Raw genomic sequence first — 17,071 nt, 5'->3', positions numbered from 1 at the left:
TAGAAACAATGTCTCCTAAGAGCACATATTTAATTCAAGTTTTAAAAAAGACACTATTTTCGAATTATGCAATTATGCCACTATTGTAATATAATTTGTCAACTTTTTAAAAACTGTATTATGATATAAACTGTATTTTAACCAAGAACATAGTATTAGTAAATAGATTATGGTGATATATATAGTTTTTAGTGTGAAATTTAACTGAGATTCGGTACTAATTTGAAGCTAATAAAATAAATAGAGTAAACCTTATTTAAAATCCTTTGAATGTTTTAAAGTTTATAGTTTATTCTTAGGGGTTTTTTGTTTTTGTTTTTTAACTTTTGGTTCTAGCTGTAGGTAGTAGGTGTGTAAATTTGCAGACAGTGTGCATGTCACCGAGCCTCAAAAGGTATTTCCACAAACACAGCAAATGAAAATCTTTGTCTTTGCACTTATACAGCTAGTAAAATATTTTTTATTGATTTTGAAGACGGTCTTACATAGCTCTCATTATTAATTAGAATATAATTGAACTCAGAACTCATAAGATTTGGGTAGTCATATATTTTTAATCTGGGCAACAATACAAATATTAGAGATCCATTGGTTCTGTTGTTAAACTACACTTAACAAACTCAACTAATCACCAGGTACTAAATATAGTTCAAGAAACTTAGAATTTCACAATATCTGTTTTTTAACTGATAAGTTTTGGATGATTGCAATGTTTTCTCAATTAAAAAGCTTATACATTCACACAGTGTTTTATAGATTGAAATTGAAGAATTATAAGTCATTTAAAATATAGGTGTCAAGAGAAAAATCTCAAAACGTTTTCTTAAAAATTATACTATAAAACTTTTTGCTTAAAAGCTATTTAGCATTTATGTTAATAAGTGTATAGCAACCAATAACTAAATGTGATAGCTAAATACAATAATAAAAAAGTTTTGAAGTATTCTATCACTAATATGTTTTATTTTTAATTAAAAATGTTTATTACCAAAATAAATGTACCTTGATACATGCAGATTACACTACTCTCTAACAGTGTAAAATCATCATTCTGTCATTTCTATGGTATAATGGTCACTAAAACTGTATTATTAAAAAGTTGGTGAATAATTGTGATGGTCTTATACTGTCTTCTATATCTTTAGACCTTCTCATGTATCCTACATAAAAACACAAAATTTTCCTCAATATACCCAGACAAAAAAGTCTATTTTTATTTTTGAAAAATTACCATTACTGATGTGCAATATAATAAAAACAAAAATGTTTGTATGGTTTATGGAATTTTCTTTCCATCAAAATGCTACTTCCTCATTGCTCTCCTTTACCTGGACATTCACTGACAGTTCTTTTCTGGTTCTAGATTGGCACTGCTGTGACACCAAGAACCATATCATTCTAAAGCAAACAGTGGACTTGGGGAGAAATCCTGGTTCCAGGACATGATTATTTATTTAAAAATGTACTTGTCCAGAATCATCTGCCTAATACACATACATACATATGTGTGTGTGTATGTGTGTGTGTATTCATGATTAAACAGTGTAGTATTCACATAGAGGCTGTCATGATCCTCAAGGGATCTTTAATCATGAATACCACCACTCCCTGCAGGTCTATTCAAGCAACAGTATCAGAACACAATTCACAGACACAAGGAATAAAATCAGTAAATTGTTTGTAAAACACTTTCCATCAAACTCCTTACCTGAGACTCAGTAGTAAACCATCAACCAAAATCATGTATTTTACACCTACTAATGAATATCACGGTATAAATGTGAGTGTTCACAGACAGTATACAAATCTCAATGGAAAACCTAAAATCTTCCACCTCTAAGCCAGAAACTGTGTTCATAAAATTTTGAGTACATAGGTGGAGTTAACTAAAGTAAAAATAGTAGTAAAAAAAGGAAATTTTCATAAGTTTTCTCCCTCCCCCTCCATTGTGCCCTATGTATTACTATCAAAGAATAGTCTAAGCTGTATCCATATGCTTTTCTCAGGTAGAAATTCTATCACTTTTGAAAAGAAACCAAATTTTAGAAAAACGTTGTATATCCTTCTAGTATTTGGACATCAACTGAAAATCCAGGTATTATAATTTCTTAAAATCACTTGGATCTAGCTTGAAAAACACACACAATCACTTTGCACTTCTTTAATCTTGTCTATGAATACTGACAGGGCAAAAGTGACAACCAGCTAGTAGTGATATAGTTTCAAATTCTCTTTTCTGAGGAAAACAAGTTGACTGTAATAAAACAATTAACTACAGCAATTTCAACTGAATAAAGTTTTGGGCCTTCCCCCCTTATCTATAAAGGCCCAATTTAGTTTTTAAAAAATGTTTTTTTTTTTTTCTTTTCAAATTTAAATAGGAACCAGCTCAGTCAGACTGACACCTAATGGAAACTTTTATAAGAAGATAATTCTGCAAAGGAAAGAGAGCAATGAGATAAGTATTGAAACCACTTGAACCAAGAAAATCAAATACTTGTTGACCATGAGATGAGTAGAGGTTTCCTTTAGATTTCATCACTAGCATTTACAATTATTCCACTTAAAAAATTATTATTCATTTATGAAGCAAATGCAATCATAAGCTAAAGTCCCACTGGCAAAGAACTGAATGAAATAGCTTGTTTTTAAAAGTTCTTCCTCAGTCTCTCAACGAATACCAGAGTATTACCTTTCATTTCCGGAAAACTCTATCACTAGGCCCCCAGCTCCCTTTCTTTCAAATCTTATACACTTACTAGTCAACCAGCAGCATGAGGCTAACTTTCCAAAGATCACCTAGTTACTAGATTATGTGGCTCTCTCTACTTTCTCAATTTCCCAATAAAACAATGCCACTAGCAGACATATTGAATTTTGTTAAATACATAACAAGCCCTTAATCACCAACTGGTGTATCCCTATGGAAAGAGGATAATTCATGGAACAATGAAGGGAAGAACAGTAGTCACACATTCTCTTGCTAGTGAGAGAATGTCGAGTGCAGAGATAGCATATTTGTGCTTTCTTTTCTACTTCAATTCCTTCCTTAAAGGGACTTGCCCTGGGAGCTTCTCAGAAGGTCCCCACTCATTTTCCTCGCAAACAACTTTCCCTGAGCGCAAAAGCTGTGAGTGTAGATACCCCGCGAGTAACTGTGGGATCAGACACGGTGTAGTGGAAATAGGGTCAGGAGAGGAGTGGCGCCTTGTACCCCTCACTAGGAATCCAAAGTACTAAAAGAAACGCAAATTTCTACATGGGAAAGCATGCGAGTGTGCCTGCCTTCTTCCAAGCACCTCGCTCTCCAGGGCTCAGAACTGCCCTTGTGGGCAAGAACTCAGTGCGGGTACGTGCACGTCGCGCCCAGGAAAGGCGTCCTCCAAAGGGAAAAGGTGTCTGGGGCGTAGCTCAGCTTAGAGCTGGTCTGGGAACGCCGCGCGAGAGAGCGTCGCAGGCTTCCCATTTTGTTGTTTTTGTTTGTTTTCTCCTGCAGCTTCGACTTCTCAGAAACTCAGTCTTCGCATCCCTTGCACCACCGACGGCACCACGCAGGGAGGAAACCTGGATTTAGAGTCCCAGCAGGCTCTTGCTGACCCTAGTGGAACCTTCTGGCCGCCTGTGCATTCTTGTCCCCAGCATTTTCTCCTCCTACCTTTGAAGTGCCACGACCGGGAGGGCCCTGGCGCCTCGCAAGGAGGAAAGGAGAGGTGCAGAGCTGCGTGGTCCGCTGCCGGCAAGAGCTGAGAGCTCCAGCCTCCTCGACCCTCCTCCTCCTGTATGGTGTATCAACTCTCCCAGCTCCATCTTGGGCATCTCAACTCCTGCCATATCCGGTTGTCCCCGGGAGTGTCTGGGCGTGCTTGGGGGGGGATCGGTGGGTAGTTGCTTGCTCTTCACTAGGAGGGGGCACATCCGTATGGTTTTATCGTCCATTAGTATTCGAAACAAACAAACAAAACTGCAAGTAGTAAAAGGGAAAGGCTCGCTCTTCCTCTCGTCCCTTCGCAGCAGACCTGAGAGGGGGAACATGCCTTGGGTTTGTTGGTGTTTGAGACTCGTCCTAAAAGCAGAGGCAGGGAAGACAGCGCTGAAGAGGTGTCCCAAAGAAACTGGACGGCTGAACAGTCACTGCCTGCCCCAACCACTTTCAGGAAGGTTCCAGCTCTGTGCCACACCGCAACCAATCCGCTTCTCATTCTGTTTCTCCACCCCTTCGCGGAGAATCCGCAAAGAAAGTATGGGTCCCTCAGGAGACCCGCCACACGCTTCCAGTCTGGAAGTTCTGCGCGGACCCAGGCCTCTGTCATTCTCCCCCCCCTCCCCCCCCACTCCCCCACCCCCAGTGCCCAGCCCGGGTCTCCACGTCTAGCTGCGCAGTGGCACCGCCGCGGGGGTGGGGCTCCGGCACCGCCCCGGGCCGGGATTCGCGAAGTCACGAGCTTCCGCAGCTTGCGGGGGCACCTTCGCCCACGGACACGCCCTTTCTGCGGAGGCAGCCCCTAGCGACCCTCTGCGGAGCTCCTGCTTCTCGCTCGCGAAGCTGCCAAACTGCTCAAGGCCTTTCAGTCATTCCCAACTTTAGAGGCTCGCTCAGTCCCCGTCTCTCCCCCAAGCCACACCCCAGCGAGGAGAGGAAAAGAGCAGGCCGGGGACGCCAAAACTCCGCGCAGGCTCCGCTGAGCAGACACCCATCCTTTCCCCGCCCCTCCCCTCCTCCTCGACCCCCGCGCCCCTGTGCGGACCCATTCTACAGCCCCAGTCACCAGAGGCAGGGCGCGCAGAGCCTTTCTGGTGGGATGTGTCTACTAATCAACTAACACGCGACCCAGAGCGAAAACAACGAGGAAAGGAAAAGATCAAAAAAGTGCTACCTTGGCAACCACAGGCGTTTAGAGGCCAGCTGGTGGGCTGAAGGGGCGGCCGCTGCCCGCCTGCCGCTGGTACTCTCCTCGACTACGCGTATTCTTAAGCAATAACAACGTAATCCGTATTATCCACCCAAGAATACCCGTCACCGAAGAGAGTCAGAGGACCAAGCTGCTGCTGCCGCTGCTACCGCTGCCGCTGCTACTGCCGCCGCCGCCACCAGAACTCTTGCTGCTGAGCCCGCCCCTGGCTGGGGCTGGGCTGAGCTTGACCGGGACCATAAATCCATAACTCGATTTCCCTAAAGAAGGATCCAAAGCTGTGCTCTGCTGCTTCCTGCCCAAATCCAAATGGCTGCTCTATTTCCAATTCTGAAAGACAAATCACAAAACCAAGCACTTAATACAGGAGAAGAGTGCTCTCTTCCCAGTGAGGAAGGAGGATGTGGGAAGGCTCTTTGGGCACGGAGTGGGCGTGACAAGTAACCTTTAGTTTACCTGGTGCTCTCCCAGTGCCTTCCTCTGGACTTGTTCTGCTCGGTACCCGCTCTGGTCTCGGCCAGCCTACTCTAGGTGCTGTGATTGAGTGTCATGGCAGCGAGAGAGCCCTGTAAGAGACATGCATAGTTAAGCACACAAATATTACAAATGTATTTGCCTAGACGGCTTTAAGAAGAAGTGAGACTCAAATAAAGATAGGGTCATGCATGGGTGAAATTTTCAGCAGTGTGTTTTGGAAATGCATTTTCTCAAGCCCAAGATCACAGAAAATAAACACCCATTCAATTTACTACTTGAAATCAAATACTTATAGATCTACAAAAATAGGCATCTCTCCTTTGAAGGCCTTACAGCTATACAACATAATGATTTTGAAGGGGAAAAAAAGCTTCAAAGCATAAAATAATTAAACTCATTTTCCATAGTATCAGAATTCACTAAGTTGACAAGCTGGTAGAGTTTATGTGATTTAGGCATCGTTTTGTAGTACCCATGTGTAATTCCATAGCCCACCTTTTTAATATACAGTATAAATACATTGCTGTGCAGTTGTTGTGAACACCTCTACAGAAAAGCCTTTGAGGCTGTCTTCATAAAAAATTATTTTAAGGAAAACAAAACAAAACAAAACAAAAACTCATTTGTAAAGTGACTGTAATTTTGGCTTTCAGAGAGAGATTCTTTGAAGATCAATATGGCTCTTACTGGAAAAGCTTTGTCTTAAGACCCTGCAATGAATATTCTGATAATAAGGGTTTATTGTTCACTAAATAAAATGGACAAGTGCAACGTCACTACCCAAGACATGTTGTAGCTCCATTAGAAAGTTCTCTATTTGTTTTTCCCTTTACTCTCAAATACATGGAAGTACATCCATGTGGTGGAATAGGGAGGGGATATGGAAACATGGCAATAGACATTATGATTCCTTAAATTATGTAAGTGCAAATAGCTCTTCATCAAGGAGTAATTATATAACAGAATCTCTCCCACTACCACAACTCATCTCAAACTGACCTGGTTGCAATTTAAGGCACTTAGTTTGTGCTTGATCTTATAATTTTTTTCTTTAAATATATTACTTCTCCAGAGACACTAACTCATCATTTTCCTGACATGTTAAAGTAGAAAAACCAACATGAATTCTAGGTTTTATGAACAGTTGTTTAATATATAATATCTGGTGCCTAAAACAACTTGAAAGAAAAGGAGCATTGCCCAGTTAATAGCTAATTTTACAGTATTTTCAGATGACTCTGAAGTACACCTTTCACAAAAATACAGATGCCAATTAAACAAATAAATAATCACTATTTTCTGCCATTACCTAACATAGCTATAAAGTGGAGCTTTTCTCTGGGGGTGCTACAACCAAACACACGCACACACACACACACACATAAACACACACACACACACACACACACACACAGAAAGCTGACAGGTTCTCTTCAGCTTGAACTCCTAGAAACAAAAGCCCTTAGGGAAAGTAATGCAATAGTCTATGAGCAAAGTGTACATTTGCTCCTGAACTCTTCCATTTAAATCCCAACTAACATTAAAAGGAAAACAAGAAACACATTATATAGATACATTTTGATTTAGTAAATGGAACATTTTTTTGAATTAAAGAGGATTATTAAGATGTATATACACCACACACATGCACACAAACACATATACATAATACATACATCCACAGCAATACATGGCATATCAGAATCACAGTATAAATACCCGCACAGATTTTCAATGCTTCCTGAGTAATCTCCTTTAGTTTTGCTTTCTTACAATTGAAATAAAATACATGCACACACCGACTCACAGACTCACACGCTTTAAGAAACTAGAACAACGTAGTTGATACGCTTTCTTTTTATCCAAGTAACCAGTGCCAGCCCTTTCTCTACCTACCCAAATGTTCCACCAGCTTCAGCACCTGGACGAGTGGACAGCTCAGCCCGGGCCGACTGCCGGCAGCACTCGCAGCAGAACTGACGCTCTGAGCTCTAACCAAAGCTCTCTCGTGCTTCAGCGGGGCAGCCTGACTTACGAGAACACCATTTCCTACGAGACCACTGCCGCTGGGTGCATATTCAATTCAAACCTCCTTAAGCTGTCGGATTTCCCCCACCCATCCACCCTCCTCCCTTCTCCACCCTCCACACAAAAACAGAAAAGGGAAAAAAGCCCAATACCATCAGGGCGTTTGTTGATCAACTTACACTTTGCTTTTGAATATTTAGATACCGCTAGCGGAGCAATAGCAACGGAGGCTTAGGTCCGCATTAAGTACCTTTGTTCATGGACTCCTGCAAGCCATGTTTATTAGAATCTACATTTCTCTAGCTCCCCAATAACTAGAGGTGTGTTTTGCGGGCAGGGGTTTTCAGCACCTTTTGATCTCCCAAGGCCACCGCGACTGACTGCCAGTCCCCACTACTTTCCCACCCTGTCCCCCACACTCCAACACCCATCCCAGTTAAACGCTTGGTAATTTGCAACCAAATATACATAAAGAAACACGACAAAGCAATCGGTTTGAGGAAATAAGCCAATTAAGCTAAAGCAGAAATGCTTCTCTCTCTCTCCCCCTCCCCCTTGCCTCCCTCCCTCTTCCTCTCTCCTTCCCTCTCAAGTAGAAAGGGGGAAACACCAAGGAGAGGGAAAAAATCGGGAGGAGGATGGTAGTCGACTCTTACAATCAATGGAAAAACACTATACACATCTTTACTGAATAATACTCTCCTTCTCAGACAAAAAGAAACACATTTATCGATGTAAACATAGTCTCCCTCTTCCACACATCCTACATCCTGTACGTTTGCTGAGATTTGTCTTGCGGTATAGCAAAGTAACTGTCACAAATCCATCTCGATTGAAGTGCTTACCCTCTAAATCCAGGTTTCAAGCGGGACTCCAACCGTGTGTGGAAACCAGAGTCATCTGATGAGCGGTGAGGTAGGCTCTGGGCAGTGGGAGCTGCTTCCTTCGGAGTGCCGGGTTACAGTGTTAACAAGCCCTGGGAAGGGACCTCGGTGCCTCGCGCTGGCTGTGCCCCAGTGCCTTCGCGTGGTGGCGGCTTGCTCACGCTTCCAAGGAGTCCCAGGCGATAGCCTTCAGCTGATGCGAGCTTCCAGAAAGGAGTGGGGAAAGGAAAAAAAAAATCATCTAATGCAATCAAATCGATCTGATCTACACCATCTGTCGCCTGCCACTATACACAAACGTTAAAATAGGAAAACGGAAAACACTGACAGCCCGAGAGGGTTGGTCTGCAAAGAGTTCATTTTTAGCAGAGCATAATTGGGTATGGTCGGCATACAGTTACAAAAGCTGCTGTTAACCATCCAGTAGTGGATCCCAAACATGCTAATGGTGGATTAATTGAGGAAGATCTGACGTGCAAGCTTCATAGTCTCTTATTCATGACTTCCCAATGGGAAAGGACCAATGCCTTGTGGGACTATGGTAACATACAGTCAAAAAGCTGCTAAGAAAATGGCTGTGTGTTCACAGCACCTCTCTCTGATAACAAACATATGTCGACTAAAACGGTTTAGTAGAATGGGGGGGGGGGTGTTGGAGAATAAAATTTTCTTTCTCGGTATAAGCAACTCCTATTTTCCTTCCTTAAAGAAAAGCAAAAAATAGATACCATATCTTTACCATAGTGGAGGGAAAAGGATGGTTTAAAAGGTTTTTATCAAGATTAAACTCTGCTATATAAAAGAAACGGAACATTCCTGTGCAGCAATTCTTAAAAAAAAATCTATTATCATTTTTTTTCCTTACTGTGATCAAAGTAGATCCATAGCATGTGCAGTTTATAGAAACGCAGCCCAGTTAATCCCACCAGGATTGACTCGAGGTTGTTTAATGCCAGGTACCCTTTTGACTTCTTGAAATCAGGATGCCTCTTGGGCAAGACATTTTGCATTATTGAAAATTGACATAATGAATGTTAAGTGTGATTGCAGGGAGGAGATGGGGAGAGTTTTCTTTTTCAATTCTACAATTATTCCCTCCAGCCAAACCCCCTTTTGGTCTGTTTCCAGTCTCCTGATCAGCTGATGGGGGAGGTGTAGGGATTGGGGAAGGAGTGGTGATATGGGACAGGGGAGGGAGATTGTAGATTATCAATAGCCAATAAATTCAATTCTATCTGTAATAAAAATTATGATAACAAAAGAGATCACTTACTAATTATCCATCATGATATTTAAATATAAACTGGTTTTCAAAATTAATGTTTTATAAGGGGAAAGAAAATATATTTTAAACAATAGTGTAATGTTCCCCATCCCTTTGTAATTTTAAGATTAAAAAAGGAATAGAGAGCTTATTATCTAGATATGTGACATTCTTTCATTATAAATATCTAAATAGTCTACATTTCCTCTAATTTTGTCACCTATCTTAACATGAAAACTGTATTCATTTTCATTTTGCTCCCTTTTTTGAGAACATAAATTACATATTTCATAGTAAACAGTTAGTGTTTAGGATAATTCTTGAGATAGCTGAATATGTCTACTGAAACTTTGATAATCTCTTTAAGAAAAAAAAAACTAACAGTTATGAATTAGATTAGTTTAAAAATATAGCTTGAAGACAAATCAAACAATTTACCTGATCTTTTGTTTCAATATACATTAATTAAGCACTCTTTCCAACCTATACAACATTCCAGGGTCATAGTCAGAAATCCAAGACTAATAGCTCAGCAGCCTTTGTTGTCATTCGTGTCAAGCTATTGCCCCCTGCAGGTTAGGCTGAAAGTGCAGGCAGAATTTGGCCAAGTCTTCGGGAAATCGATGGTAGTCATGTTATTTATTCTCTCCCAATATTTGAGTCAACTTTCTAACTTTGTTTACATTATAAACTATTTATTTAGAGACATCCAGTAAAATCACAAAAGAATGGGATTTAAAGATAAGTGATTAAAGTTTTCCTTCTGAGAATTTTGCTGAGTGGAACAGACCATCATCCACTTTATTGTCACATAGGAAGTACTTTGATGCGCTTAGCACAGTTTCTTCATCTTCTCTTTTTCTTTTTGCACAAGATCCGGTACAATTCAAAAATGAATGTAACAAAATTGGAATTATGATTTCTCAATAATAAATTATCTGGGACAATTTACTACTTGATGTCAGTGGGCTCTTTGTAGACCCAATGATGTGCATTCAAATCAAACTCATTCGGATTCTTCCTACTGCTGATATGATAGGGGACAATTACACTGTTTTCTGGATTATAAAATGAAACACTATTTAAACCTCCATGCTCCTGATGTCCCATCCTTTTCTACAATCAACCTTTTCAAACAAGGCACCTTGCCAAGATGAAATAAATTTATTGTTGACAGAATAGAAATTCAATTACATCAACTTTTCCACAGTATTAGAAAGTGGAGCATGTTCATGGGAATGATTTCATGTTTGTGGGAAGATTCTTTAGTATTTCATAAGTCACGATAAGGCTACTCACACTGAGTTGTGAAAAACTCTGCCATGTTATTTACCTGTTATTTAAATACAGATCTCATTGAACAATGGGATATCATTATGCAAAAGAGCATCGATTCTAATGCCAAATAAGCAATCAAATAAGAATCTTACCCATTCAAATGTTAGAAGTATTTTTTATACATTGTGTTGAAGTAGTTAGAAACATAAAATGCCTTCTGGTATCTTAGAGCTACCTGAAATGTTCACAAAAGACTTAAATAAACAATAGTGCAGGGCTTTCTTGAAGGATTTTTTTTTTTTTTTTTTTTACCTTAACTATTGGTGCTTTTTGCAGATCCTCCAGAATAGAAACATGGGATAGGAACTAGGGACGATTGTACCATATTGTAAACAAATCTAAAAACAAAACAGAGCAACCAATCAAAAAACCGAAAACCTGATTGCCTATCTTTGTTTTATTACATTTTTAAAACTTGTTAAATTTCAAAAGGACACTACATCCACAAATTAAGATCTTTGCCTCTACAGTTCATTAACACTCTTGATCCAAGCAAAGAGAAGCTTTGGACTAGGCTGCTGGACTATTAATTGCACAACTTGTTGTAGCTAGAGTAGCGACTGGTTGCCTGCAGCTGACATTTCTAGTGTCTTCGAGTGTACATTCTTAAAGGAAATAAAGTTCACCTCCCTTTCAAAATTATATATTATATATATATGATATGATTACATATGATTATACATATAGAAGAACATTGCTATTGAGCCAGAAAATTTCATCTCTTTTGATTCAAATACTTATCAAATGCTTATTGACAGAATTGCTTTTAATTAGCGTCCAGAAAAGAGAGATGGTGTTATTTGACCTGTAGGTCTGAATCAAGGGCAAATTTTTTAAATTTATTTTTACTTTTTAGTTCACTCCATATACTAAACAGCAGATTGCCCGCAAGTGCCCTGAAAAATACAATTCTCTTCCTCTTACTATCACCACAATTGTTCTGATTGCTTCTGAAGGATCCGAACAGGCTTCGAGGTACCTTGTAATGTTCTGTTATTGCTGGAATCCTGGGTTATTAGACATTTTTGTCCTCAGAAGCGAAAGACCAGGCAATCTTATTCATATGCATCCTATGACTCAACTCAGTTTCCATTCGGCGGGCACGCGCTTGCTTGTGTGTGTGTGTGTGTGTGTGTGTGTGTGTGTGTGTGTGTGTGAGGGTGCAGGTTCATCCTGAAAGCGTCTGTTTCCAGAGGTTTTCAAATGCAAATAGAATGGGAGTGGTGGGGGCGGTGGTGGAGTGTGGTGTGTGGGTGTGGGGGGATTTGGGGAGAGACAGTAACTTTATACAAATTGAAGGCCATCACCACTACTGCAGATCAAAACAACTTAGATCTGAGAGACAGACCCCTTGCAAAGATAGAGTATCTTCCTGATCCAGACCGAGGCCAGCTAAAGGCAGGTCCCAGCGCTCGCGTTATTTTGAGAGAGGGTCCCGAAGCCCGCCGGAGGCCAGTTCTCGCGGGCGGGCCTCGGGGCTAAACTCTCGTTTGGTGAGGGGAAGCGCGCAAGTCTCCAGGCCCGGTGCGCCATCACGGAGAAAGGGCAGCGGCCCGGGGCCCCGGCCCGGCTCACTTTCCTCGGATGCCCCAGAAGCGGAGCCAGGGCTCCCTTTAGCCACCTCGAATCTAGTTTCAGCATCTGCCTCTCGCCCGCGCTGGCTCGGACCGGGCCTCCCGAGGGAGAGCAAGGGAGCGAAAACTCAACCTCCACCCTGGACCTCAGACCGAAGGTGTGGTTCAGGACCACGGTAGAGAAACCGTTGCCTCTCTGGGCCAAGACGGCCTGCGCTTTGCAACCCCCAAAGCGCTAGGTGCGGTCGGCGCGGGGGCGAGGGCGAAAGCGAGGGTGAGGAGAGTCGCCGCCCTCCTCGCATCCCCCGCCGCACTCTCTCTCGGGTCCATCGGCGACCTCGGCTCACCCCCTAACACCCTCGCGAGGAAGGCTGCCCGGGGCCACAGGCGACCTGGGCCGAAGCCGGAGCCGCGCCGCGGGACTCGGGAGCCAGAGCAAGGCGGTGGCTCGGACCCCGTTCCTGAAAACGCTCGACTCCTCCAGGATTTGTCAAGTACTAAGCAGCTCCAGGAAGGCTCCGCGAGCTTTCGGAGAAACCCACTGTGTGGCTCACCCCTGTTGGTCTCTCTCGAGCCCTCGCCTTCCTCCCCTCCAGATTCACCGCCCTCCCCAGGTCGCGGGCCCCGCGGGCTGAGCCCGCCAAGCCGGCAGAAGCGCGGTTTTAGGCAGAGCGAAGGAGCCCCCTGCTGGCCAGACGCGGCAGGCGCGGCGACCCTGCTCCGGGTTTCCTCCACCCGGCGGCCGCGGCCCCGCCCTGACCCACCTCGACCCTCCCACGCCCCCGGCGCTGGGGCGTGTCCAGAGACACAGAAAACAAAACAAAACAAAGCGCCAAAAGCCACTCTCACCTGTCGACTCCTCAAAGGTAAGTGTGAGTCCAGCCTTTCCCACGCCCCTCACTGACCCTCCTCTGGTCCTCTGGTCCTCTGGGCTGAGGTCTGGGGGAGACAAAGGGATCACCCCCCCCCCCCAAAAAAAAAAGAAATCATGGCTGCTTTTGAAAGCACGTTTTGCAAGCATGAGGATCAAACATACACACACTCGCTCTCACCCACACACTCACACACACACCACTGAAGCAAATCCACACTTAACCAGTCCGGAAGAGGGCTACTGATGTGCATGTTTCTGGAAGCATTTCATTAGTTGTTGGAGGAAATGTTTACTAATATTTCAGGTTGTTTGCAACAGCACTAACTGTGGATTGCAAAGGGGAGAGGAAGAAAAATGCCCCTTAGTCTAATCCTCCCTCCCATACCTGGATATGAGTCCTACTTTCAGTCTCAAGTTTTAGCCTGGCCAGAAAAGTTTTCATCCTCTTACTGAGAAGGAAGACAGAGATACAGCCATTTCTGGGGGGTTTCCTGTGTCCTACTCCCGTTCTTCACCAGAGAACTGGGGAAGAGATTGTTTCATTTATCTAGACAATTTATGAGTTAGTTCTGTATGGCTTTTTGAAATTAGTTTAACCTTGAAATAGGCTATATGCTTGAGTGGCAGGTTTTTCTGTGCTTAGGTAAAGGTTATTAGAAATCACAATGTTTCTTTCTATTCAGGCAACCTTGAGTTAGAGATGGGCATAATATCATATTATTGTGACTTTCAGTAATGTCTGTTTGCCTCTGGATGTTTACGGTCTTTGGAGAAGAAGCATAGCTAAAAGAAATTTTTTTGTAATTTCAGGTGCATAATAACTGTAGGTCCAGTAAAGGATCACTACTATTTGCTTCTATTTTCTTAACACACTCATTCCACAGAAGGAAACTAAAGGATTTTGACTGTCCCTGGGATTATAGTAGGTAAGGTCTAGGAGAGTCTTTTAAAATGATGTCTGTTTTCTTATTCCGTATTTTCAGATGGATGACAATATTTGACCTGCTAATTCTTGAAAGGAAGGGAATAAGGCTGATAAGGAGTGAGCTCTGATATCTTTGTATATCCACCAATCCAGGAGATCTGAGCAGGTCAAAGAGAGTTAGAACTCTTCTGAAGATAACAGTAACAAACTATAATAATAAAAAGTAACATGTACTGTTTACTCACTGCCAGGTGCTAGGCTGCAGCCTTCACCTTTATTATCTCATTTAATTCTCACTGCAGTCCTATGGATAATGTACTAATGTAGTTTCTCATTTTACAGGACAGGAAAGGAAGCCTTAGAAGGTTTATTTACTTGACCAAGGTGACAACAGGTGGTAACCAGCAGAGCAAGGATCTGAAAGCAGGCAGTAGAAGAGTTATCTTGAGAAATCATCCTTTTGTATTGAATTCAGGCTGGTAGTAAGCTAATATTTTAGGTCTGAGTTTTAGTCTTCCATGGCAAAAAGAAAAGACAATCTTTTCTTTTTTTTTTTTTTTTAATTTTTTTTTTTAACGTTTTTTATTTATTTTTGGGACAGAGAGAGACAGAGCATGAACGGGGGAGGGGCAGAGAGAGAGGGAGACACAGAATCGGAAACAGGCTCCAGGCTCCGAGCCATCAGCCCAGAGCCTGACGCGGGGCTCGAACTCACAGACCGCGAGATCGTGAGATCGTGACCTGGCTGAAGTCGGTCGCTTAACCGACTGCGCCACCCAGGTGCCCCAAGACAATCTTTTCTGAAAAGAGAACATTTGATAAAAGGGAAGTGTTTGTTACAAAAAAAAAAAAAAAAAAAAAAAAGCCTTCCTTATCCCCGTTTCACAGATGAGAAAACTGAGAAAATGAATTGGCTGAGCTACCAGAGTGAGGTGCATAGCCAGGCCTTAAAACCAGATTTTTCTGATTCAAGCGCCTGTATTCATTCTTCTTAACTACCCTGACCAAACAGAAAGATTCTTGGTTTTTTTGTTTTGTTTTGTGTGTGTGTGTGTGTGTGTTTTCCTGAAATGCTAAACAGTAAATCATTAACAGCTCAGAGCTCATATTTCTCAGTGAGGAAGCTTTCTTTCACGTTAATTGTGAATACCTTTTTATACTGAAAGGATGCAAATGTAGAAATAGTGCTTTTCTCAGTGGTGAATTAAATGACATAAAAATGGCAAAAGACTAAAATAACTACATCAGCTTTACTTGAAAAGCAGTTAAAGCAGTTGAAAAGATATCTGAAAGGCCTGTCTCAGTACAATTTTAGTGATCTCCACCCCCAAGACCTATCCTATCCTACCTTAGGAAAGTCATTCCACATTACATTTCTGGTAGCTTTTGTTCATGAAAGACTTTACCACTCATAAGGTTTTGGTGCTTTTCATCTCCATTCAAGTATTTCTTCTTTCCCCCGTGAATGGTTACAGTAAAAATGTGAAAACAAATCTCTGGAGTGACCACTTTAAGGGGCAAAAAATTATTCGATATTAATTGGCAAGAGGTTTTTGACTGGCACCCACATTTTAACCACTTGCAGTGCACTGAAGTGTACTGTGTAGAATTAATTTACTCTGTGTTGTAAAGTTAGCTCAGGTACAGAATATGCTTCATAAAACGGTCTTAAGGTTCCTCCATTTTCACTTGGGCTGGAAGTATCAGAAAAAGCCAGATGAACTGCCTTAAGTCACTGCTTGGACTACAGCCCATGTGCCTCAGCTATTCAGTCATTTGTGTGCAAATTATTTGGCCACATGGCCTCCTGTCATGTTGGGGATCTGTGATTTTTCCAAAGGTTTAATTTAGTTGAATATGATTGTTAATGTCAAGTTGGGAATTTTCTCTCTCCCCTCTCTCATTAAAACTCTTCGTATCAGTTTGGAACTATTTGGAACTATTATGTTATATAATGAAGCTTGCTTGTCTGTGTGAATTTGTACTTTCACAGATTTTTAGACTTGAAGAGCTTTTTTTGAAATTACCTAGTCTAAGCCTTTTATTTTACTGATGGATAAATTGACGTCTCGAGAAGTAATACAGAATTCTCAAGGTCACCCATCTAGTTAGGGGGAGAGTGAGAACTGGAACCCAGACTTTCTGTATTTAAGCTCTAAGACCAATACATTCCTACAGCATCATGTTCCTTTATTTGATTGTCAGAGATTCAGTCACTCATTTGACAACTAGTTATTGCCATGAACTTGGCAACTGTCCTAGGCATTAGGAATTCAATAAAGGGAAAAGGAAAACAATCCAAAAAAAAGCCCTTAAGTTTTTGAAACTTGCAATCTAGTGGTAGCACAAAATCAAAGGCTGGTCTTAAAATGGTAATAAAGACATTTTATGAAGACATTTTTCTTAAAAAATACCTTTAACGTACTGTACTTTATAAGGCAGATGAAAACCTGCTAGTATTCTTCCACGTTTCCTGTTAAAATAATTCGGGGAAAACCTTAATGCCAGGTAGTGAAATCGTTGATGGGAAATTAGTATATGAACATAGGAAATCTTAGCCAGGTAAGCAGGGCCCTTGCAGGTGATCCATTCATGGATCAAGGATAACTCTGTCCCAGAGTCTTTCTGTGATTTGGGATTAAATACCTATGAGAATGCATAGATTCAAGCAGGAGCTGGGATAAAGAAATAATAAAGAGATCAAAGAGGAAGTTATCCAACAAGATGTTTTTAAAAATGACACATTTTCAAACAGATTAGATTGTCCTGGCATTACAAACAAAAAACATATACTGGA

The 17,071-nt window shown here is 41.7% G+C and overlaps 1 protein-coding gene across 1 annotated transcript in view; it reads left to right on the top strand.

The window, feature by feature from the left end:
• The first annotated feature begins 12,115 nt into the window (after positions 1 to 12,115).
• The window catches only part of LOC128775927 (translation initiation factor IF-2-like), a 497,738-nt gene continuing 492,782 nt past the window's right edge, over positions 12,116 to 17,071 (top strand). The window contains exons 1-2 of the mRNA XM_053899155.1: positions 12,116 to 12,154; positions 12,534 to 13,341. Coding sequence (XP_053755130.1) covers positions 12,116 to 12,154; positions 12,534 to 13,341 — 847 coding nt within the window. The remainder of the gene's footprint in view (positions 12,155 to 12,533; positions 13,342 to 17,071) is intronic.

This window comes from Panthera pardus, unplaced genomic scaffold (assembly GCF_024362965.1).
Source record: "Panthera pardus isolate Hobbes unplaced genomic scaffold, ASM2436296v1 HiC_scaffold_11, whole genome shotgun sequence".
NCBI classification, from domain to species: Eukaryota; Metazoa; Chordata; class Mammalia; order Carnivora; family Felidae; genus Panthera; species Panthera pardus.
Note: the sequence above shows the minus strand (reverse complement) of the source record. Positions and strands in the feature narration are given on the sequence as shown.